Raw genomic sequence first — 25835 nt, 5'->3', positions numbered from 1 at the left:
GTGGTAGTCCCCTCTGCCCTATGCAGTGCCCCTAGTAGTAGTCCCCCCCCCCCCCTTGTAGTGCCCCCAGTAATAGTAGTCCCCCCCTTGTAGTGCCCCCAGTAGTAGTAATCTCCCCCCCTTGTAGTGCCCCCAGTAGTAATCCACCCCCCTGGTGGTGCCCCCAGTAGTAATCCCCCCCCCCTGGTAGTGCCCCCAGTAGTCGCCCCCCCCAGTAGAGAGAGAATTAATAAAAAAAAAAAAAAAATCACTTACCTGAAACTCCCGCTCTTGGTCCCACCGCTATCCGCTCCTCCGGCCGCTTTGCATGGGAGAGACGTCGTCATGACGACGTGTCTCCCATTACCCACTGCGGGAGCCGGAAGATGGCTCCCGCAGTGGGAGCAGCAGCAGGCTACTGATTACAGCAAACACACAGCTGCCGGCTCCGGCGGCTGTGTGTTTGTGCTGTGTAGCGCTGACCGAACTCCGTCCGGTCAGCGCTACACACGCGGGCAGTCTGTGTCACAGTGACACAGACTGCCGCGGCAGTCAATGTAAAAGCTGCTTGGTGCTGCCCGGGAGTAGTAAATTCCCAGGTAGCACCATTCAGACAGAAGCAGGGTAATTTCCTGTGACTTAAGTCCCGGGAAAAGCCCTGGCCGATTGCAGGGGCGGTGGCACCTTTCAGACAGACTCTGGTACCAGGCCAAATTCCCGGGATTCTCGAGATGTCTGAAAGGGGTATTAGTGTTATGTCCTACATCTTAACAATACGTGTTTAGCCTTAAGGAAGACTTCCTCAAGGGTAGATCAATAGAATGATTGTATATATCAGATCTAAATTATAGAGAATCCCTCTTAAGCTGGGTACACACGTAAAGATTTTCTGTACAACCATCCAACTAGTTGATTGGTTGGAATGAATATCTGGTAAGGTATGAAAGTAAATGACAATCAGCAATTTGCTCCCAAACGCTGGAAATTGGTCAATAACTGTTGTTTGAACAAATTGTTTAGATCAAACATTTAACAAACTTGTCTGAACAACCATTTTCATCTGTTTTCTGGCATTTAGGAGGAAATTGCTGATCATTATGTACTCCCATACCTTACCAGGTTTTCATTCCAACCAAACAACTAGTTGAATGGTTGGACAGAAAATCTTTACGTGTGTATGCAGCTTTAGGGTTTGGCCCTCTCAAGTGGTGGTGTGTAGTCTGTCTGTCTCAGGAGTGTGTATATATATATATATATATATATATATATATAATATGTGTGTGTGTATATAATATTATTTTCCTGGACTCTAATGTCCAATAGCTCCATGAAATCTAGAAATTTGGTTCTAGATAAACTGAATAGAATTTTTATTACAATTGTCAGTTTGGGGTAGATGAGCTACAGACTGCCTAAGACTTGCTATATATCAGTGGTTCCCAATCTTCTTTTGAATCACAGTGCCCTAGTGCATCAGCATTGTTTTTGCGGCACCCCTAAGCCAAAAGTTTGGTATTAAAAAATTCAGAAAAAAAATGCAGTGAAGTAAATTGTGCTTACCTGTAATCCTTAGGTTTGGTTATGGTAGACCAGGTTTGTGCTTCTGTTTGTGCACATATTTACATTAGATTGATCATAAAGAATTTGATTTGTTGCTAGACCACCAACCTGAGGCACCCCCTGCAAGTGTCCCGAGGCACCCCAGGCTGCCGTGGCGCACCATTTGCGAACCTCTGCTATATATGCTAAAATTCAAGATTATTAAAAACTGTATAGTTAAGTGCCATTGAGAATTCTGGGGGAGATGTACAGATGTGTCCTCCATACATCTAGTCGCCTTGCGCGCTAAACAGCCCTTCTATCAGGGGCTGGCTGGCAACTTTTAGTCCGGGGGGGCAAATGCATGCAGGCGGCCCTGGCAGAGGAGTAGCGTGTAGCCAGGGTGCCCGAAGAACATGCGTGCGCGAGAGGACCCGCTTATGCAGGCCTCCAGTAGTGCCCCCAGTAGTTAACCCCCCCCCCCTATGCAGTGCCCCTTATACAGTGCCCCCAGTAGTGGTCCCCCCTGTGCAATGCCCCTTGTGCCTCCATAGTAAGCCTCTTATATAGTGCCCCCAGTAGTGGTACCCCTATGCAGTGCCCCTTATATAGTGCCCCCAGTAGCAGTCCACCCCCCATGCAGTGCACCCAATAGTGGTAACCCTTATGCAGTGCCCCTTAAATAGTGGCACCAGTTGTAGTCTCCCCTATGCAGTACCCCCTAGTATTGCCCTTTTTATAGAGCCCACAGCAGTGGTCTCTTGATGCAGTGCCCCTAGTAGTAGTCCCCTCCCCCCTATGTAGTGCCCCTAGTAGTAGTCCCCTCCCCCCTATGCAGTGCCCCTAGTAGTTGTCCCCTCCCCTTGTAGTGCCACTAGTAGTAGTAGTCCCCCCTTGTAGTGCCTCTAGTAGTAGTAGTCCCTCCCCTTGTAGTAGTAGTAGTAGTAGTCGCTCCCCCCACCTCCTTGAAGTGCCCCCAGTAACAATCCCCAGTAGTGGTCTTCACCTTACAGTGCCGCCAGTAGTGGTCCCCCCTTGTAGTGCCCCCAGTAGTGTTATCCCCCTTGTAGTGCCCCCAGTAGTGTTATCCCCCTTGTAGTGCCCCCAGTAGTGTTATCCCCCTTGTAGTGCCCCCAGTAGTGTTATCCCCCTTGTAGTGCCCCCAGTAGTGTTATCCCCCTTGTAGTGCCCCCAGTAGTGGTCTCCCCCTTGTAGTGCCCCCAGTAGTGGTCTCCCTCTTGTAGTGCCCCCAGTAGTGGTCTCCCTCTTGTAGTGCCCCCAGTACTGGTTCCCCTTTTGTAGGGCCCCCAGTAGTAGTCCCCCCCTTGTAGTGCCTCCAGCAGTGGTTCCCCCCCCCTTGTAGTGCCCCCGGTAGTAGTAGTCCCCCCCCCTTGTATTGCCCCACAGTAGTAGTAGTCCTCCCCTTGTATTGCCCCCAGTAGTAGTAGTCCTCCCCTTGTATTGCCCCCAGTAGTAGTAGTCCCCCCCCCTTGTAGTGCCCACCCCTCCCCCAGTAGACACACGTAATTAAAAAACCACTTACCTCAATTCCCGCTGTCGCCATCTGCTCCTCCGCCTGTCCTTCCCGGGCCAGGCCGCTCTGCATTATGGGAGAGAAGTCATGACATCATGATGCCTCTCCCATTGCCCACTGCGGGAGCCGGAAGATGGAGCGGCTCCCGCAGTGGGCGCAGCAGCAGCTAATGAGAGTCTGACAGACTCTCATTGGCTGCTGATCAAAACAAACACACAGCTGCTGGGCGGTTGTGTGTTTGTCACTTGTGTAGCGCTGACCGAATTCCGTCCGGTCAGCGCTACACACGCGGTGCAGTCTGTGTCACAGTGACACAGACTGCCCGCGGTCCGCATGACGCTGCGGACCGGGGGGCACATGGCACCCTGCCCCCTGGGCCAGCCCGCCACTGCCTTCTAGTCACCTATTGGATACGCTGCATTAGTCTAAGGGTAAACAGGAGGCTGAGGCCCCGGTGCTGGTTTCATGTGAAAGCTGTTTGGCGGGCTTGTCCCCTCAGGATTTTATACAGGATGGTTTGTTTGCTATCTGTTATAAAGAATCAGCTCACCAGTCCAGTCTACTAGCCCCTGTACAGGAGCCACTCTGGGTGCCCCCCTTGTCTCCGTTTATGATGCAGGTAGTGGACAGTTTGGCTGCTCCCACATTACCTCCCATGATGGGGTACCCAGAGCAGTTTCAGCCTGCTATGTTTGCCCCCCCCTATACATCCATCCTGGATGAATGTTTATGCCCACTGAAGTCAGAGTACAGCTCAATCTGCTGCTGCGTTTCAGCAAATGTTGGAGGCAAACAGACCGGTAGTCATAATAACGCCTAAGCAGACGGTATCCTCTTGTCAGTCCGCCCAGCTTGTAGATTCTGACGCATCATCGTAGGAGTTAGATGATGCGCCTGTTTCTTCTCTAGGATCTCTCTCAGAAGAGGAGGACCATCCTTTTACAGTGGATGTCCCTTCCTTGGTGAGGGTGGTCAAAGCAATCCTAAATATAGAGGATGAAGAGCCAGCTCCTAGACCTAAGGCTCTTTGGTGTTTAAACACCAGAAAGTGGTTAAAGCTGAGTTTCTCACTGAACTCATGGGGGAAGTAGGAGTACTCCTGATAAACTGTTCCATGTTACAAAGAGATTAACATCTTTGTATCCTCTCACCTACCGAATGTAGTAAGTGGGGTAGCCCTCCTACTGTGGATGCTCATGTGACACATGTAGTCAGGAGCGCTACGTTGTCTATACTGTCCGCATCTTCCCTTAAGGATCCCACAGATAGAAGACTTGAATCCTGTCTTAAATCAGTGTTTTCATTGTCTGGGGCTGTTAACCGGCTGGCTATGGCTGCGGCCTGGGTATCCAAGGCTGTTGAATAATGGACGGGGGCATTGGAAGACACTCTACCAGATGCTACCAGAGAACAGCTGACATATCTTCCATATACGGGAAGCGGCCTCTTTTATTTGGAGAAGCTTCAATAGATGCTGGACTCCTGACTTCTTAAGCATTGGCAGGGTCGGTTGTTTCTTGTAGAACCCTTTGGTTAAGGTCCTGGAAAGCAGATGCGGGATCCAAAAAGGCTCTGGAATCCCTGCCTTTTTATGGAAACATACTATTTGGAGCAGAATTGGATAAGATAGTGGCTACTCTGGCCGCCTCAAAATCTGCAGGTCTGCCATCAACCACTACATCTAAGCCTAGGCAGTCCTCTTTCGGTTCTTTCACCCTCAGGGAAGTGCAAAAGGACAGCCTTTCTCCAGACAGTCTAGTTCTCGCAGAACCACCAAGCCGCAAACTAAGAGGTCTTGGGTTGTCAAACGTCCAGCTTACAAGCCAGACAATAAACTGATGGGGCGGGCTTCCTCCTGGGGTGGGAGGCCGACTTCTTCAATTTGCGGACTCCTGGCATCGAACAACAGACGCCTGGGTCCGAGAAGTGGTCTCTCAGGGTTATGGCCTCACCTTTCGGAGGCATCCTCCCCAGAAGTTTTCTTTTTGCACAACTCCCACATCAGACTCTAACAAGGCCTTGGCCCTCCAGGAGGCCATTTACTTCCTGTTGCATGCAGGGGTGATGATCCCGGTTCCTGTGGTTCAACAGGGAAGGGTCTATTATTCCAATATGTTTTTGATTCAGGAACTAAATGGGTCTCATCGCCCAATTCTAAATCTGAAAACCCTCCAACAAGTTTATCTGTGTACCCAAGTTCCGTATGGAGACTCTTCTGTCAATTTTTCTGGTGATGGAACCTGTTTTTTTTTGGCTTCCCTGGACATTCTGGATGCTTATCTGCATGTGCTTAATATGCCATCCCACCAACAATTTCTACGGTTTACTGTTCGGCAGCAACATTACCAATTTCTGTAATTGCCCTTCCGTCTGCCAACTGCCCCTCGGGTCTTCACCAAAATAATGGCAGTTATGACTGCCCACCTCAGACTTCAGGAAGTCAGATTGCTGCCATTCTTGGATGACCTCCTGATATTGGCAAAGTCTCCAGCTCTTTTACAACACAATCTCCAACTGACCATTGCCTGCCTAAAGACGCAAGGCTGGATCATCTATTGGAAGAAGTCCTCCCTTTCTTCAATACAGCGGATGGTACATCTGGGGGCACTCCTGGATTATCAGACACAAAGGGTGTTTCTGCCAGGGGATAAAATTTTGGCCCTATTATTGCGAGTGCGAAAATTTCTCCCCAAGTGAAGGGTATGCATTCTATCCGCAATGCAGGTCCTGGGGTCAATGGTATTCACCTCTGACATGGTGGAATATGCTTAGTTCCACTCTAGGCCTCTGCAACAATTTGATTCTCTCCTGGTGGAATGGGCAGTATCATCTAATACAGTCCCAGAGGTTCGGCTTTCTCTCTCATGGGAACTACAGAAGTCTCCTCTGGACAAGGGTCGCCAAATTGGTTGCTCCTCACCACGGACGCCAGTCTTCGTGGATAGGGTGCTGTGACACATCCTCCTACCTTTCAGGGAAGATGGACAACTCAGGAAAGTCACCTGCCCATAAACATCCTGGAGCTTCGTGCAGTATACAAAGTGCTCGTTCTGGCACAGAACCTTCTCCAAGGCAGGCCGATCCATATCCAGTCTGACAACCTGACCACAGTATACTATCTCAATCATCAGGGAGGCACGCAAAGTGAGGCAGCCATGAGGGAAGTGGCAAACATTCTGATCTGGCATCTGGACCTCCCTCATCTGTCTTTGACAGTGTGGCTCTTGAGTCCTCCTTCTTAAGAGCCAAATGTTTCTCCAGCTCTGTGATTCAGACGATGCTTAGGGCATGAAAGCCTTCCTCTGCCTGCATCTATTATAGAGTTTGGCACTCCTTTGGTCAATGGTGTTCCCACAGAGAGTATGACCCTAAGGTTTTTAGGGTTTTCCGGGTTCTTTCTCTTCTCCAGGCTGGGTTAGACCTCGGTCTCTGCCTGGCCACCCTGAGATAACAGGTTTCTGCACTGTCAGTTTGGTTCCAGCGATGGATCGTTTCTCTGTTGGATGTTAGAACTTTTTTCAGGGGGTTCTAGTTCAGCCACCTTTTGTCCCTCCGGTAGCACCATGGGACTAGTCTTTGGTTCTCAAGGCTCTAGAGTCTACAGGCTCCCTCATTTGAACCTCTGAACTCAGCAGACCTTAAGTGGTTGACAGCAAAGACACTTTATCTTCTCTGCCTGCAGTCTCTGATTTGGCAGCGCTCTCTTGTTGCTCCAACTTTTGGATTTTTCACCAAGATAGAGCTGTCCTCTGGACATGGACAGGTTACCTTCCTAAGGTAGTATCCCGTATTCATATGAATGAAGAGATTGTAGTTCCAATCTTCAGACCTTTCTGCAGGTGAAGCCTCCCTGGATGTGGTTCATGCTCTCCGTATATATGTGGATCGTACAAACTCCTTTAGAAAATCAGACTCTCTTTTTGTGTTGTATGGTTTTCACAAACAAGGCTGGCCAGCTAACAGACACTGGCTCGATGGCTGCGCATGACTAATCTCTCAAGCTTACACGCAGGCTGATCTTCCTGTTCCAAACATGGTGACTGCACATTCTACTCTGTCTGTGGAACCATCGTGGGTGTTTTGATGTGGTGCCTCTGCAGTACAATTGTGCAAGGCGGCCACGAGGTCTTCTGTCCACATCTTTCTCAGGTCCTACACGTTTGACACCTTTGGGCGGCGGATTCTCCTTTCTGCTCAGGAGCATACCCACACTTGAGGGAACTGCTTTATAACATTCACATGGTGATCCATGTGGACCCATATGGACTCTAGTAGAAAATGAGAGTTATGGTAGTTACCTTTTTGTTAACTTTTTCTACGAGGTCCACAGGGCACCCACCCTGACACACCTGCTTTCATTGGGTGTTTTTTCTCTTGGTAATTGATTCCCTCATCTACTGTGAGTGTCTGTGGTGTACATTGTCCTTCCTTCTCCTCTTTTTCTTCTCCTGCCTTGTGCTTGTTTACAAAACTGAATGCCTGTGGCCAGGGGCGGGGGTATATGTGGATGAGCACCCGAGGCATCCTGGAAGCTGAAATCTTAACTGTTTGGTGCCTGGATCACTCCAACCACATTTTCCCCATGGTGATCCCTGTGGACCCTATGGACCACGAAGAAACAGTTCACAAAGGTAAGTCTGACATAACTCTTATTTTGTTCAAACACAGCCTGTAAAGTGACAGGAGCTGATTGGTAGGTACTTTATCAATCTACACTTCGTCACTTTTCAAGGCTTAATACATCTCCCCCAGAATTCTCAATGGCACTTAATTCCATAAATCTGCAAAAGAGTGCAAAAATGTTATTATTTGTACATGTAGTTAATCTGTAAATTAAAAAGAAAAATACTTTTATCTGTTTCTTTGGCCATTTATATGAACAATTAAAAACAAGTCTCTACCCCCTCTCTCATACTCGAAACCTAGCAATGAGTCTTGTTCATCTTTTCCTTAAAGTCCTGTATCTTTGTTGGTCTATGTAGGCAAGGGGCATCCTGGTTTTCATGGAACTCTTTCCACCTACACCTGCATGTTTGTGTTGTGAGATTTGACAGCTGACTATCATTTTTGTTTTAGAGCACTAGGAGTCGACAGGGAGAGGCGAGGGATCCTGAAGTAGAGATTGAGGTAATAGTTTGAATTTGATCTTTTTATTTATACCTTATGCATCCATTAATTAACATTAACTCACCCAAGGTTATGCAAGCTAATGAAAAAGTTGATTTTGGGGTAATTTGAGGACTTTTTTTTTGCTTGTTTTTTTACCCCAAATAATGACATGTAACTATTGGACTAATTGAGCTAATTGGAAACTTTCAATTCCCTAATTGGTCATTAGGGGGAGGGGGTATCCAAGGGGTTCAGCAGTGTCCTGACATTTTAACCTTAAAATAAAGATTTTTCTTTCCATTTCTCACCCTCAGCGAGGTGAAAGTGAAAAGCTGCGAATTCAGTCTGAGTGATTCAATGCGAGTTGCTAATTGGATTGCAATATGAATTCGCTATGCAAATTCGAAGTGAAAATAGCAACTCGCAGTTCGCACCTTATAGGATTGACCCCGTAAATGCTTAACAAAGTTGCTTAAAATGACACAAAAATAACTTTACAGACATTTTTATGCACCCCAAAATCATCTACAGTTTTTAACCACTTAACTGACAAATTCTTTTTCCAAAAACCGCTCCAAAATTGTCGGTTTCTTTTATGATTGAATTAGGTCAAGAACATCATTTTAAACTTATCCATCACTATTTGAAAAACAATATTTTTTTAAAACACAGTATACCATAAAAATAGCAATTTTTATGTTATACTGTAGTGATGGCCATTGACAGCTGTACCATCGATGGTTCAACCATCGTTAGAATCCATCAATTCTTTAGCGATTGGTCGAGATCTGTGTAGACTACAACTGCCGATGTTCCACAAACATCGATTGAGGGTTACCATCGATGGTCCAACATTGATAGCCACCAGCAATGGCAAACCTTATTTTCAGTCAGACCATTGATGGTTCACAAACCATCGATGGTCGGCTGCCATCCCTATTCAGAGGCTCTATGATATTTATCGAGATAGAGATATAGATATATATAGATAGATAGATAGAGATATATATATATATATATAATACACACACACACACAGATATACAGTCAGGTGCATAAATATTGGGACATTGACAGAATTTTCATATTTTGGCCTCTATTCACCACCACAATGGTTTTGAAATGAAACAAACAAGATGTGCTTTAACTGCAGACTTCAGATTTAATTTGAGGGTAATTACATCCAAATCAGGTGAATGTGTGAGTATATGTGTGAGTATATGTGTGTGTGTGTGTATATATATATATATATATACATACATACATACAGGGCCGGACTGGCCATCGGGCACTTCTGGCAAATGCCAGAAGGGCAGATGGGCCGATTTTGGCTGAAGCGCTGAGCGCAGGCTTACCCGGCCGGCGCTGCAGTGTTCAGGGGATCCCGTTGTTTACATATGCCGCAGCTGCATCATTGCGCTGGCGGTGGCCGTGTGAATTGGCCAGCTTTATCCAGCTCCCGAGAGCTGGCAACTTGCCGGGTAAGCGGGCGGCGTCATGACACGGCAGCGTCATGACGTCCTGGGTGGGTTTGATGCGGCGGGGGCGGGGCATGCCTTCTGTGAGTGTAGGGGGGCGGGGCCAACTGGCACACAGTAGCGCGGCACCGGCGGTGATGTCATTACGCATCCCAGGCGCTCAGGGATATAAAAGCGCTGCGTAGGCGGGAAGCCTGAATACTGGACCTGGACTCCATTTTGGGACTGCATGAGTTGCCAGCTGAGAGACCCCAGTGAATCGTGTGTGCAGTGACAGTCACATTGTCAAAGTGAGTGTGCACAATTTTAATTCCCTTTGGTGTGGTGGGTGGGCTGCAATGTGCAAGCTAGCAGTGCCTGGCCAGGCAGTAGTCAATTGGTGTGGTGGGTGGGCTGTTATGTGCCAAACTATCAGTGGTCACTAAGGAAGTAAACTACTATGAGGGCTATTCAATATGAAACGTTAACTTCACTGTCGAAGTTAACGTTTCATATCGGAGTTTTCACCTGCGTTAAAGTATCGGGCGCGCTCCCGCTTATCCCCGTATTCAATATAAAATTAACGAAAACGGGAAACTCCGAAGTTGGATTTGCGTAAAGTTACAAATTTTTCCTTAAAAAAAATTGTAAGACCCCCCTAAAGTTGTAAAAACATGGGGGAACACTATGGGTACCCCCGTTTTAGCCTTTAATTGAAAGTCGGGGATTTAAATAGCCGCAGCAGGTGTAATACCTCTGTAGTGCCGCTTACAAAAAAAAACACACAATACTTGCCTTAAACCCCGCTCCTGCCTCTGCCGCCATCCGGTCCGCCCGGCTGCTCCTCGGAACCATGGGATAGACGACATGACGTCTCTCCCATAGTGTCCATGGGGAGAGCCGGAAGCTGGAGTTCAGGGGAGAACTCCAGCCTCAGGCTATCGTGGCGCTGTAGGGAAGGAGCCGGGCTCTCGCTGGTAATAAAATCTCAGCTGGTGTCCGGCTTGGAGCCACCTTGCAGCACCGGGCTTCAGGATACTGGTGGCGCAACTGTGCACGTGAACCTCCAGCCCCCCCCCCCTAGTTGCAGCCCTGCATGTGCCATTTCTCCATGTTGCACTGTACCATAAGCTCCCCATCGGCATGGCAATATAGGCAGTTGAGCCCCTCCCCGCAGTGTTACCTGGTGCGGGCAGAGATGCCGCCGCGCGGTGCCAAAAACGGGTGTGGCCTTGGACAAGGGTGTGATGCAGAACTCCAAAAATGGGGCGTGGCCTCGTGGGACAGGGGCGTAGTGCAGCGCCGCCAAAAACGGGGTGTGGCCTCGCAGCCTGAACTGCGGTGATCCTGTTCTTGCTACTGGAGGGGGGGTGCAGAAGGTGCCTTGTGGCAGTGCCGGCTCCCTTACAATGTCAGCAGCCGAGTGCTGCACTCAATGCTACAGTGCAGCACTCTGCTCCTGTCACTGAAAGGGAGTCTGCACCTTGGTGTCACCCCTCGTCGTGTGACACCACCTGGGTGTGGGCCGCACCCCCTCCCCTTTTGACGCCAATAAATATAGGGAAGGGATCCCACAGCAGGTGGGCCTGTGTACTCTAAATGCCAGGGCTGATTTTTAGTCCCAGTCTGGCCCTGTGTATGTATGTATGTATGCATGTATATATGTGTATATATGTATATGTATATATATGTATATATGTATATATATATATATGTATGTATATATGTATGTATGTATATATGTATGTATGTGTATATAGATGTGTGTGTGTGTGTATATATATATATATATATATATATATATATATATATACATACACGTGTATATGTATACACACACACACACACACACACACACACACACACACACACACACACACACACACACACATATATTATGGCCCTTTGGGGAGGAGCTGAGGCCGGATGGAGTGTGCTGGACTACCTGGAAGCAGCAGCCAAAGCTGCGGCCGCTGCTCCTTCACACACAGTGATCACTGCAGTTCCGGAGCCGCAGCGGGAGGGTGTCCCGCTGGCGGCCCGGATACATAGCAGCGGCGGCGGCTACCAGAGCCGCCTCTACTGCTGTTTACTCAAGGGGGTGGAGATGTCTGCCTGATCACTGCTGGCCACAGTGATCGGGTCACAGCAGCAGCACTGCTGCTTCTATGGGAGGGGGGCTGCCGACGGTGACCGATCACTGTGGCCAGCAGTGATCGGGACACGCTAGAAAAGCAGCCACGCTTGCAGAGGGACCAGAAGGTCCCTCTGATGTAGGCGGCTGCGGGAAGATTAGCTTCCCACAGCCACCTAGTGGGCATTTCTGACTGGTCGTATCAGATATGACTATATCAGGGAAAGCCCAGCCTGGTGTGGTCGTATCTGATACGACCATGCCAGGCAAGTGGTTAAATTGCTGAAAAATACTTGCTTTCTAAAAGTTTTTTCACTGTTACTAAAAAATGCAAAAATCCGCTATTTTAAACCTTTTTAAGAGCCCCAAACAATTTGCTTATAGCTACTACTAGCTCTTTATACAGTTATCTAATGTTAGTTGGTATTTTTGGGGGGTACAGAGTGATTTCCCTAATGTTCCCCACACTTAATGTGTGTATTACCAGCCAAAATTAGTGCGACCACTGAGATAAGCATTTTAGAATTGAATACATGTGGTAAGTATAATTACCACGCTATATGTGCGTTAAGTCAATCAGCTGTAAACCAGGAGTTTATCATGGCTAAATTAATTCAGCCCTATAGATTAGAAAATGTTAGATGTTCATACTCTACTATAATATACAGTTTTTCTATTGAGGATATGTCTGTAAGCTGTACAGTATACTAGAATATCATATACAGTACATCATATTCATGATTCATTGGTGGCACAGAGTTCTGAAATACAGAGGACCTGGGAAGTGTGCAGTTGAAATTTGGAGCCATCAAACGGTCGTCATGTATTTATGTCGCTTTCTTCCCAGTCACCATAAACAGCAGTGTATATGCCTTAGAAAACCCATATTTGCATATATAGTTTTATCCTAGGATGTCACTTTTTGTATGAAAAAAAAATTAGTTTCGTGCACGTTTTGCTTTGGTTTGTCTAGTAAGTTTCCTGTGACACCAGCTTGCTTCTCTTAATTAAGGTTGATCTTACAGGAAGTTTACAAAGAGACCTTTCAAATATTTGTCCTTAAAAAAAATATATATATATTATAATTTTTCAAATTTGCAATAGTTAATGGAGTTTAAAGCTATATGTAATTACAAATTTGCAGTGTCAGAGAGTTAATTAACACATGTGACATTCTCCTTTTCCTTTAGCACCAACAGTGCTTGGCGGTATTTAGCAGAGTGAAGTTTACCAGAGTCCTGTTGACTGTTCTAATTGCTTTCACCAAGAAAGAGGTAAGGAGGGTTTTGTAAGTGTGTGTATAAATGGCTGCATAATATTGTGTAGGTAAATATTCTTTCCTTGTTGTCTAGACCAGTGCTGTCGTAGAAGCATCAAAGCTTATAAGCCAAGCAGGTGACCTTCTCTCCGCTATTCACAACTCCCTTCCTCTTGGCATTCAGGCTCAGAATGATACCACTAAAGGCGGTGAGAACTGCTCAAGAATGCATGTGTCAAATTGCGTACACAGTTTGTAGTCTGCAAAGTAAAGTGAAACTTTTCAAAATATGTTAGATAAATATTAACTGAATTGTCTAACCTTTCCTGGAACATACCAACTCTGGTTAATAAAAAAAAAAAAAAGTAAAATGTCATCCCTGCATGACACAATATATATAATTTAAACCCACCACACACCCATAGTCTTAGACAAAAATTGTTATATAATTGACACTTGTTTTCAACAATTTATGTTGCAGTACAAATTCTATTCTTTCCCTGACTAGCAGGACAGGGTAGGTCCCTCCCCTCTGTATCACTATACAAGCTATATTCCCTGCAGCTTGTTCTTTGTAGCACTTTTTGGATGTCTGAAAGATACAACTCCTAACTAGCTACCCAGTTTCGTTTTCTGTACTGTATGGGACATCAAAGCTGTCTCATAACTTGGTACACATTAAACCAGAGGTCCTCAAGGCTCCCCAACAGTTCAGATTTTAGAGATATTCATGGTTGAGCACAATTGACTTAATTAGTACCAATTTGATTTAACTACCTGTGCTCAACCATGGATATCTCTAAAACCTGAACAGTTCAGGAGCCTTGAGGACCGCGTTTGGGAACCTCTGCATTAAACGATGTGTACCCAATGATGCGACAGGCAAAACCCCCCCCCCCACCCCCCGCCAATGGGCCAACCTATCGGGCGGCCGAACACATTAGAAGATCCGTTGCCCTTGCTGCATGGGGTCATCAGGCGCATCGTCAGGTTGAGCTGCATGTAGGGACGACCTGACTATGCAGCTGACGACCAAACAAGCGCACAGCAGCTGACATAGTGGGTACACACTAGACTATTTTGATGATTCGTCTAATGTGTACCTAGCTTAAAGGACTGATGTATGGATGGTAAAATATAGAGGTAACCTTGAATGTTTTATCTTCAAACCTGAGGGACGAATTACAATAGAATGGCAGTGTTGGATTTCAGTACTTTTGATGGACAAGTAAGCACTAACTAAAAATATTTGTAAAACGTACTTCCCAGGATCTTAAGAGAGGAGCCCTGCTGATAAATGCTAATCTTTCAGTATGGTTATTTTATTTCATTTTTGTGGTGTGTTTTTTTTTTTTTTTTTTAACAGTTACACAGTATCCTTTGCACATGTTTGTGAACTTGACTAATACTGGTGTCTGCTGTCTTCTGTGCTTTAAACATTCATTGCTCAGGCATAATTCATAAAACAAAAGTATTATGTTGTCCCTGTTTATCTAAGCATAGTCCAGCTCAATAGAAAGCATTTTAGCTTTATTTATGAAAGGGAGAAAATCATTTTTTCTGGTGACCTTGGGTGTTTACTATGGACTTCTTGAATTAAAAACTACACTCTTTATATCCTCCCAACTCCACCAGAACTTTTTCTTTAGTTTTATCTATTCTACACATGGATTATTTTGCTTGATCTGAATTCCCTTGTGGATGGGACTCATTGCACTCTGCAGCAGAATGCCGGTGCCTGTTTAAAAAAAGCCACTGTCCTGCTTGCACAGAAGGCTCTCAGATGAGTCACTGCATCACTAACACAGGAGTGACCCTGGACCCAGAATATCCCCTTTTTCATTGGCGCTGAACTGCAAATTCGGGAGTCGTGGCATCGAAGTAATCTCATCCAAAGCAGGTCTGCTTTTGATCGCCCAGTCACGTAGTTTTAGATCTCCAGTAGCCCGCAGTAAGGGTCTGCTGTATCCCCTACTTGGGGTGGTAGTGGCATGGATTTTTATTCTCACTGAATGGCACCATTTCACCCTGACTAGTCAAGGGGAGCTGCCACCTGATCTAACACGCTGATTTCAACCCTCTGGAGGAAAGCATTACTGCTTCAGGCTCGGTAGTTTCTTCTCTTTAGAATAATCTTCCATTTTTTTTTTTTTTTATATTTCTATATTGTGTATTTAGGAGTGTTAGGAACTGGTTAAGGGTTTATTTTCCTTATATTGTCCAGGAAAAAGCAGGCTTAAGTAGCATGTAAGGGTAGCTTGTGAAGAAATGTTATTCTCGCTCTTGTCATTATTCTTCTTTTTTTGTGCTCTGTATTTGCGATGCTTTTATTGCATGTCTGAGAAAGAAGACTTTTCTAAGGCAAGCTAGTGGATTGTCTCTGTCAAACTTTTACCTGTTCACTTTGTAAAGCTAAATTGGCAAATAGTCGCACAGAACCAGATCTGCGGTGTGCAGCGTTTGAGTCCGAGGAACCAGGTCAGTACACATCCAGAAGTGAGCTGGGCAGGGGAGTGTTGCCTGAATGGTCTAGGTTCATGGCAGATGCCATTGCAGAACGTAGTGGTGGCACATCAGTTCGAGTTAGGTGCTTTGTACTGCCCCACCCCCCTGTCCTAGGCCGATTCTCTAGCTCCTGTTCCGCCTACTTCTCAGACTTAGCGGATCCCTCCCAGGAGCCACAAAGGGCATTGAATATTCAGAGGAACCTGTAGGGTGACTGCTGCTTGGGTGAACATGGCCATTGAGTCATTGTCTGACCAGTTGGTAGAGAATCTCCAGACTAAAGGTGCGTACACACTAGACTTTTTACTCCATGAGCGACATCGTCTAGTGTGTCTCCGGCAGGGGTGTGCTCAGTGTCTAGTGTTCACTCTAGCTCCGGCGCGAGGCATGGCGCCGGAGCTAGAGAAGGCACGTTCGTGTGCGCGTGCGTCCGAGAACGGGGCGTGGTCATCGAACAGGGGGTGTGTCTATAAGACGCGTCCCCTTTTCGTCACTCTTGGGGGCGTCCCCGGCACTTAAGGACACGCCGGGCAGCCCCCAAGCCCTGCAGACAGGGAGAATAGATGCTGGGTGCATGCGCCCGGCGTCTATTCTCCGGCGGTGACCGGGTCACAGCACATTTCTTCACCCGCGGGACACTGCGACCCGCGGGTGAAGACAGTTCCCGCAGGCTGTTAGGGCAGGGCGCTTTTTGCCTTCCAGAAAGAGGGCAGGGCGCCACGCCCCGCTAAAACAGCCTAGCGGGAATGTTAAGTGTCGTTAACGACACTGAGCACAAACGCTGAACAATATCGTTCAGTGCCGGGCTCTTTCCTGGACATGCAATAACCTGACAATATCGTCAGATTGGCCTGCATGTTCGGGCGATAAACGACAAAGACAAACGACCAGCGGGAGCGTGCATTGCTGGTCGTTATCATTCATCGTTTTTGCGTATAAAATGAACGATATTTTGGACGACTGAACGATATCGTTATCGTTCCGTCGTCCAAAATATCGCCCAGTGTGTACGCACCTTAACATTTCTCGTGTAGACCTTCTTCCCTTGGTGGATCAGGTTGAAGAGTCTGCCTATATTGGGGATGCTTCCTTAGATGCAGGGTCCTTTCCAGAATAGCGGTCTCAGCTTTTTCCACCAGGAGAACTTTCTGGCTGTGGTTCTGGAAAGCAGACCCTGAATTCCATTTGTGGGAGGGTGTCTCTTTGGCCCTAAGCTGGACCGTTTAATTGCCCAGGCCATGAATGTTAAAGCAGGCCATTCAATTTAAGATTATCTTTCCAAGCATCCAACTAGTTGGCTGGTTTGAATGAAAGTTACAGCATCCATTTCCTCTCAAACATCAGAAAATGAACAAAAACAGTTGTTCAGACAAATCTGTTAAAATGGATATAACCAATTTACATTCAGTATGCTGCATGGATCAGAACTTTGCCTCCTGGAGGTCATTCATGGACTCTGCTTGTCCCCTGGCTCGGGACCAGGTCATGGCAATCTTCAAGACTGCTCTGAGCCCCACCCAGTTCCATATCTTGTGGGGGCCATCTTCTGTTGTTCCGAGATGTATGGCTTCGGTCAATCTCAGATGAATGTGTCTGGGGTATCCTTTGTAGGGGGTATATTCTGGATTAGGCAGATTGCCCACATAGTTTTTTTTTTTTTTTTTGCTAACCCCCTTACAAGAGACCCTTTTATAGAGGTCCTTGTTAAAACCTGCAGCTCAGTCCCTCTTGCATTCTGAGGTTTTTGTTCCAGTGTCTGCGTCAGCTTTGGTGTCCTAATCAAACTTGTTTCTGATATGAAAGCCAATACCTTCCTTCCGACTGAACACCCATTTATTAGTGAAGAAGTTCAAGATGGAGTCCGTATAGTCAGTCATTGGTGCCATGGAACAGGTGGAGTATCTGGGAACTCTGGAAATCAGATCTTTTCTACTTCAGGGTCCATAGGGTATCCACAGGATACCTTGGGTATAGGTGTGACGTCAGTCGCTGGGCACCATAGAGTTAAGCTTTTCAGCCTCCCAGGATGAACTAGGGTCCCCCTCCTATACCCCGCCCCCGAGCCAAGGCACCCCAGTTTAGTTTGGTGCCCGGCCGGCGTCGGGTGCACCTATCGGAGTGGGGGCTAGAAGAGCCCCTGAAGCTTTCTTCAGTGCAGCTGTGGCTGCACATCTGGATGTACAGCATGGACAGTAAGTCCTGACGTCCATGCTGTCTTCCCTACACCCCCGCCGGTACCGATCCGGGGATGCTGGTGAGTATCTGGGGTCACAGCTAGCGGTGACCCCAGATGTTCCGGACCATGGCCGGATCCAAGGGGGACAGAGGTAAGCAGCGGGGTCCCGCGGTGGGTCCCCGCTGGTCACATGGTCCTAAGTCCCCAGGCAGGGGGCTCCCTGGGAACTGGCTGCAGCGTGGAGCCAGGCGACCAACCTGCGCTTTCCACTACCCCCTGGGACAGCGGACCGCAGCAGAGCGGTAGCGCTGCGGCGTCCCAGGGGTTAAATGCATGCCAGGGGAGCGCGCCTTCCCTGTCTCACAGCCGGCGCCTCCCCCGCTGCACACAGCCCTCTCTGCATGCTGCCGACTGGTCCTGTGGCAGCGCTCCTCCCCCAGGCCAGCCTCCTCTCTGCTCCTCGGCGGCCATCTTCTCCAGAACGCATGGTGAACGCTGCTGGAAGCGCTGGACGGAAGCATCGTGGTCTGGGTCCCCCCGCATACCTCTCCTCCGCTGTGGCTCAGGTCTGTGTATGCAGCGCTGTGTCCTACCAGGCCCTGTGTCTGTGTAGTTGAGTGATCAGCGCTGTTAGTGCAGGAATGGTTATTTCTCTGCATTGTATGTGACTGTGCTAGTGCTGCCTGTAACTTTTCTTCTCTAAACTGTCAGCTTTATTACTGTCCCTGTTTTTTCTGCTAAAGCCCTTGCGGTGCGGTGCTGCAGGGTGGTCTCTCGCCTATTTAATACTTAATTGGTGAGAGAGGTCACATACGTGGTGCCATCATGTCTGAAAGTGATTTTCCCCTCCGGCTACAGTGTACAACGTGCAAAGTACCGTTAGCGGAGGGGGAGGGTAGCGCAGAGGGCCTTTGCCGGCAGTGTTTGTCCATGGCGCGGCCTATTACGTTTACAGCACCGGTACAGGAGCCGCCCTGGGCTTGTTTCGCTCAGGCGTTAACAGCTTTAGTGGGCCAGTTAGCTCCGCAGCCCGCGTTTACTCCGATGGGTTTGTCCCAGCAGTCTGTGGTGTCGTCACCCATGCAGGGGTTCCCACGACAATTGGTGGTACCCCACAGTCTCCCTATTTCCCCGCTCCCGGGTTCTCAGGAGCCAGCGTGGGTTAACTCCCTGACGAGTTCTGTACAGCACTTGTCGGATGTGTTGCAAGGGGAGTCTGTGATGCGGCCTCATAAAAGGCCGGTGGCGTCTCTGTCCGCTCCTTATGAGGATGACGAAGGGACGTCTGATGATGGAGAGATTCTGGATCCTTACGATCAGGAACCTCTCCATACTAAGGACGCTGATGCTAAGTCCAAAGTATATATTCCTGGACTAATTCGGGCGGTCCGCACAGCCTTGGTGATTGAGGACGAAGTTCCCCCAGTGGCTAAATCTAAGTATGCCTTTTTCAATGATGTGAAGGGCGATGCCACAGTCTTTCCTCTTTCGGGTCTGTTGGTGGACCATTTAGAGGAGGCGTGGAAACAACCTGGCAAAAGATACCAGCCGCAGAGACACCTGGCGGTGGCTTATCCGTTCGCGGATAATTATTTTGCTAAGTGGGAATCCCCTCCACAGGTGGATTCTCACGTGACCCGTCTTGTCCGTAGTGCCACATTGCCGAATCCATGTCCTCCCTTAAGGATGCTACGGACCGCAAGGTAGAAATCTGCCTGAAGTCCGCTTATTCCCTTGCAGGGGGGGCAGCACGGCCGGCTATGGCCATTTGCTGGGTTGCCAGAGCGATGGAGCGCTGGGCGGATTCATTAGAGGCTTCTTTTGAATCCGACTGTCCGGCCGAACAGGCGGAGTTGATTGGCAATCTCCGTGATTCGGCCACCTACATCAACGAGGCGGCTCTAGACATTAGTACTCTGGTGTCTAGAATTTCTTCAGCAGCGGTAGCTGCTCGTCGCACCTTGTGGCTGCGATCCTGGAAGGCGGACGCAGATTCCAAGAAAGGTCTGGAAGCGTTGCCGTTTACCGGAGAAGTTCTCTTCGGTCCGGATCTGGATAAGATTGTGGCCACGCTGGCGGCAGCCAAATCTGCTTGTCTCCCGTCGGCCGCTGCTCCTTCTGGTTCTGGACCATCGTCCTTTCGGTCATCTAGGGCCCAGGGCAGGCCCAAACCACAGTCGTTTCCTCGACAGGCTGGCCCTAAGAAATCGGTCAAGCCCCGGAAGCAGGCATGGAGTACCAGACGTCCGGCCCCCAAGCCAAATGACAAGCCTGCGGCCTGACGGTCCGGGCCTCCCTTTGGGGGATCCCAGGGTGGGAGGCTGCCTGCTACAGTTCGCCCAGTGTTGGTCGAACACTACGACAGACACTTGGGTTCTGGAGGTGGTTTCCCACGGATACGCCCTCTCCTTCCGGCACAGACCCCCGGCTCGATTCTTCACCACGGGTCTACCATCAGACCGGAACAAGGCTACGGAGCTGCGGAAGGTATTGCACACTATGCTCCAGGCTGGAGTTATAGTGCCTGTTCCATTCTCCCAGAGGGGCCAGGGTTTCTATTCAAATCTATTTTTGGTACAGAAACCCAATGGGTCATATTGTCCGATTCTCAACCTCAAAGCACTCAACAAGTCTTTGCGGGTCCCGAAATTTCGGATGGAGACCCTACGGTCCATCATTCTGGCGCTGGAACCTGGGGACTACATGGTGTCATTGGACATACAGGACGCTTCCCTGCATGTCCCTATTCTTTTGCGCCATCAACAGTTCCTCAGGTTTGCAATCCGCAGCGACCACTTCCAGTTTCGGGCGTTACCTTTTGGCCTGGCAACAGCACCACGTGTTTTCACCAAGGTGATGGCGATCATGGCGGCTTCTCTGCGGCTGCAGGAAGTCCGCATGTTGCCGTATTTGGACGACCTGTTATTGGTGGCAGGATCTCCAGAGCTCCTGTTACGCCACTTGGACCTGACCATTGCACTGCTGCAACGGCACGGCTGGCTAATCAACTGGCAGAAGTCCACTCTAATCCCGTCTCGGAGGATTCTGCATCTTGGAGCCTTATTGGACTCGGGACAGCAAAGGATCTTAGTGACGGAGGACAAGATCTCTGCTTTACAGTCAAGGGTGCGCAGTTGTCTGCACAGCCGCCGGGTGTCCTTACACTCGGCGATGAGGTTACTGGGCTCCATGGTGTCGGTGTTCGACATGGTGGAATACGCCCAGTTTCACTCCAGACCTCTGCAGCACCTGATCCTGTCCAAGTGGAACGGGCTGCCTCAGTCTCTGAAGTCCCAGACGATTGTGCTCACCCCGGAGGTTCGCCTGTCCCTTGCGTGGTGGTTACAAACGACCCACCTCAACAAGGGACGTCCGTTCTGGGTTCCAAATTGGGTCCTGTTGACAACGGACGCCAGTCTTCGGGGCTGGGGAGCAGTTTCGGGTCCACACTTGTTCCAGGGCAGGTGGACGCCGACAGAAGCGGAGCTTCCAATAAATATCTTGGAACTCCGTGCGGTCTTCAATGCTCTCCAGCAGGCACAGCGGTTTCTCCAGGGTCGCCCGGTGCAGGTCCAGTCGGACAACGCTACCACCGTGGCCTACATAAACAGGCAAGGAGGAACTCTCAGTCGGGCGGCTCTCGTAGAGGTCTCTCGGATCCTGGTTTGGGCGGAGCGCAATCTTCCGGCCATATCAGCGGTCTTCATCCCGGGAGTGCTAAATTGGGAGGCGGACTTTCTAAGTCGCCAGGACGTTCATCCGGGGGAATGGTCCCTGCACCCGGACGTTTTTCAACTACTGGTGGACAGGTGGGGTCTTCCAGAAATCGACCTCATGGCGTGCCGGCACAACAACAAGTTGCCGGTGTACGGGTCTCGCACAAGAGACGACGGGGCATCTCTGGTGGATGCTCTGTCCGTCCGGTGGACGTTCCGGTTCGCGTACCTGTTCCCTCCGGTCTCCCTTCTTCCACGGGTAATCCGGAAATTCAAACAGGAAGGTGGGACGCTACTGTTGATAGCTCCCGCGTGGCCCAGACGGCACTGGTTCTCAGACCTTCAGGGTCTGTCCGTGGACAGTCCTCTGCGGTTGCCGCTACGACCGGACCTTCTGTCTCAGGGTCCTTGCCTTCACCCGGACCTGACTCGGCTGTCTTTGACGGCGTGGCTGTTGAGACGGCCATGCTGAGGTCCCGGGGGTTTTCCAGCTCTGTGGTGCGTACCATGTTACGAGCTCGGAAACCGTCTTCCGCGAGGATATACCATCGCGTGTGGCATACGTTCTTCCAGTGGTGTCGACCGAGAGGTTATGCACCGCGGGAGTTTCGTCTGTCTCGGATTCTCGCCTTCCTGCAAGCGGGACTAGATCATGGGCTTCGCATTGCTTCTTTGAAGGTACAGGTTTCGGCCCTATCTGTCTGGTTTCACCGTAGGATTGCTACAATCCCGGATGTGCGCACCTTTATGCAGGGTGTTCTCCGCATTCAGCCGCCCTTTGTTCCACCTGTGGCGCCTTGGGATTTGGCTGTGGTCCTGAGGGCTCTCCAAGGACCGCCGTTTGAACCACTGGGCTCAGTGGATCTTAAATGGCTAACAGCTAAGACTGTTTTCCTTCTGGCCATTGCTTCGGCCAGACATGTTTCTGAGTTAGGGGCTCTTTCTTGTAGACCCCCTTTCTTGGTTTTTTATGGGAACAGGGCAGTGCTCCGCACTCGGCCCGAGTTTCTTCCCAAAGTTGTTTCCCAGTTTCATGTTAACGAGGAAATAGTTGTTCCGGCCTTTAACTCACCGGGTCTTTCCGTGGGTGAGGCCTCTTTGGATGTTGTGCGAGCCTTAAGGACTTATGTTGACCGCACTTCTTCGTTTAGGAAGTCGGACGCTTTGTTTGTCCTCTATGGCTTCCGTAAAAAGGGTTGGCCTGCTTCAAAGCAAACTTTGGCAGCCTGGATCCGTATGGCTATTTCTGAAGCTTATCTTCATGAAGGCCTACCGGTCCCTCCTTCTCTGAAGGCTCATTCCACTAGGTCTGTGGGTCCTTCGTGGGCAGCTCGACGTGGTGCCTCGGCAGTTCAGATCTGCAAGGCTGCTACGTGGTCCTCTGTCCATACCTTCGTGAGGTATTACAGGTTTGACACCTTCGCCTCTCAGGATGCTTCCTTCGGGCGGCGGATTCTCCTTTCTGCACAGGAGCGTCCCCACCCTTAAAGGATACTGCTTTGGGACATCCCCAAGGTATCCTGTGGATACCCTATGGACCCTGAAGTAGAAAATATGAGATATGGTAAGAACTTACCCTTGTTATCTCTATTTCTACGAAGTCCATAGGGTTCCACAGGACTCCCGCCCTGTCGCACCTGTGCTGCAGATGGGCTTTGCTCTGGTCACCGGTTTTCCGTCTCCCTCTGGTGAGAATGTGATTCTTGTATGTGTCCAGATCTTTTTTCTCTCTCTTCCTTCTCCTCCTCCGGCCTATGGCTTGATAACTAACTGAGGTGCCTTGGCTCGGGGGCGGGGTATAGGAGGGGGACCCTAGTGCATCCTGGGAGGCTGAAAAGCTTAACTCTATGGTGCCCAGCGACTGACGTCACACCTATACCCAAGGTATCCTGTGGAACCCTATGGACTTCGTAGAAATAGAGATAACAAGGGTAAGTTCTTACCATATCTCATATTTTTTCCATGTCCCAGACTGTGATGTGCTTGTTCGATATGAAGGGGAGTCCTCCACTTCCATGTTCAGGCCCTTCTGTTTGGTTTCTGTATGGCTCCTTGAGTGTCCGCCAAAGTCACAGTTCCCATGGGGGGCCTTGTTGGGGAAAAAAAAAGGCATTCTGGATGTACAGTGTTTGGATGATCTCCTATTTAAGGCCAGTTAACTGCTACATAAGCATGTGTGTGTGTGGTGGTTTCTACTCTAAAGGACCAAGGCTGGATAATAAATTTCCTGGAGTCCACATGGTACTGGCCTAGGGGATGGGTTTTTTGGCTTTCTGTTCAGCACCTGGAGTCTGAGAGTGTTTTTTCCAGATGTCAAGATTCTGACCCTGTAGATACATGTGAGGTGTCCATTTTCCATTGCTTGCAATGACTGGGAAAATAGCAACCCCATTTTAAGCTATTGCCGTTAGCATGGTTCCTTCCACGGCTTCATCAGTGTCTTCTGCAGCGCTTTACAGAGAATATTTGGCCATTCACATCAGTATCATTCACCATTCACACCTGCCCCAATGGAGCTTACAATCTATATTAATGTATATAGTTATAATTCATATTAATTCAGTTTATGAATTCCAGATTGACTAGGCAATATCCAACTCCATGTTGCAAGACAATCCTCAATGAAGAGATATGTGAAATAAACAAAATATAATATTAATAATACTGTGTTGATCCTTAATCACACACCAATGTAATTAGGATACTGGTGAATATAAAATGTTCCAAGGTGTGTGACACCTGAAATGTCACAAAGGATCTTCTAATTCAGATAAGATAGGCCCCCCACGGACCAATATATTATATCTACGGGTTTACTAAAGGTGTCTATTGGTCCGTGTGGGTTTTATATGATCTCCCATTAAGTGAATTTGCTTCTTTTTAAGATGCATAACAAATAACTGAAGTTTTGGCCTAGGCAGCATATCTTGTGACTGGGCAGCAATGGTAATCCGAGATTTATGACTACAGGAATATTTTTGTTTGTTTTAGATCATCCAATTATGATGGGTTTTGAACCCTTGGTCAACCAGCGGTTGCTTCCTCCAACTTTTCCTCGTTATGCAAAGATAATTAAGAAAGAAGAGATGGTGAATTATTTTTATAAATTAATAGATAGAATAAAAACTGTGTGTGAAGTCGTCAACTTATCTAACCTTCACAGTATTTTGGTAAGTTTACATCTTACTACATTACATTGTTGTTGGTTTAGGGTAAGCATGAAGCTGAATATACTGTATTACTTTGCTGTTCTTAGTACTAGTTCAAGTTTGTTGCTTATTTCTAGATTATCTAGCAATCTTCAGGGATTTATTGCTGCTTGCTAGATGGAAAATGTAAGAACATTTTGCATAAGAAGCTTTTTATATATTTATCTGCATTTGTTAATGTATTCATTACTGTTATAGTTTGCATTAGTGTGTGTGTGTTGATTTGATGGATGTGGGCCCATATTTTGGTACTCATTGTTTACAGTCTTTTTAATATATTAATAAATATATATATATATATATATATATATATATATATATATATATATAGTGTAAGACCTTAAGTTCTGTGCTAGGAAAATGTAAAACTAAAATCTGCCTTGATCATTTACAACATATCTAATGAAAATCTGTCAGCACCAAACAGTGTTTAAATGTTTTGCAAAACTAATGTTGGGTACACACTTGTCGATGTATCATTCATTTGATTGACGAACGATATATAGCAATCTTTCAGACATATCTAGTCAGCCCTGCAGCACAGCCGATGCCAATAATATCTAGCATCAAAGACCGCCGACACTGACAACACAACTGGGCCCAGTTGTGATGTCAGGCCAGACACACAGAGCGGACGATTATTAAGTGTATATTTGATAAGTTTTATAGCTTACAAATCGAAGCTGATCGGTCTGCTCACTGATTCATTGTAAAATCTGTACCTATCTTAAAGAATGTTTTTTTGTGCATTATAATAGTATACAGCAGTGGTTCCCAAACTGTGCGCCGTGGCACCCAGGGGTGCGTCCGGAAACTTGCAGGGGTGCCTCGGGTTGGTGGTCCAGCACCAAATCAAATTATTAATGGTCAATGTAATGTAAATATGTAGTCAAACAGAAGCTCAAACCTGTCCAAAACCACATAACTGAACCTAAGGATGACATGTAAGCACAACTTACGTCAATTTATTACTTTAATACATTTTTTCTGAATTTTTCAATAACAAACATTTGGCTTAGGGGTGTCGTGAAAACAATGCTGATACTCTAGGGCACAGGTTCTCAAACTCGGTCCTCAGGACCCCAAACAGTGCATGTTTTGCAGATCTCCTCACATAATTACTAGTGAAACTGATAGCTGCACCTGTGGATCTTTTAAAATGTGTCAGTGACCAATGAATACACCTGTGCACCTGCTGTGTGACCTGCAAAAAGTGAAC

General features: G+C 48.0%; 1 protein-coding gene across 3 annotated transcripts in view; it reads left to right on the top strand.

Moving 5' to 3' along the window:
* NAA35 (N-alpha-acetyltransferase 35, NatC auxiliary subunit) overlaps positions 1-25835 on the top strand; it is a 104218-nt gene that overhangs the window by 18864 nt on the left and 59519 nt on the right. For all 3 annotated transcript variants that reach the window (XM_088470090.1, XM_088470091.1, XM_088470089.1), the window contains exons 9-12: positions 8129-8179; positions 12943-13026; positions 13105-13219; positions 24399-24577. In XM_088470090.1, coding sequence (XP_088326216.1) covers positions 8129-8179; positions 12943-13026; positions 13105-13219; positions 24399-24577 — 429 coding nt within the window. The remainder of the gene's footprint in view (positions 1-8128; positions 8180-12942; positions 13027-13104; positions 13220-24398; positions 24578-25835) is intronic.

This window comes from Taudactylus pleione, unplaced genomic scaffold (assembly GCF_031769625.1).
Source record: "Taudactylus pleione unplaced genomic scaffold, aTauple2 ptg000095l, whole genome shotgun sequence".
NCBI lineage: Eukaryota > Metazoa > Chordata > Amphibia > Anura > Myobatrachidae > Taudactylus > Taudactylus pleione.
This window is presented reverse-complemented; position numbering and strand designations above follow the sequence as displayed.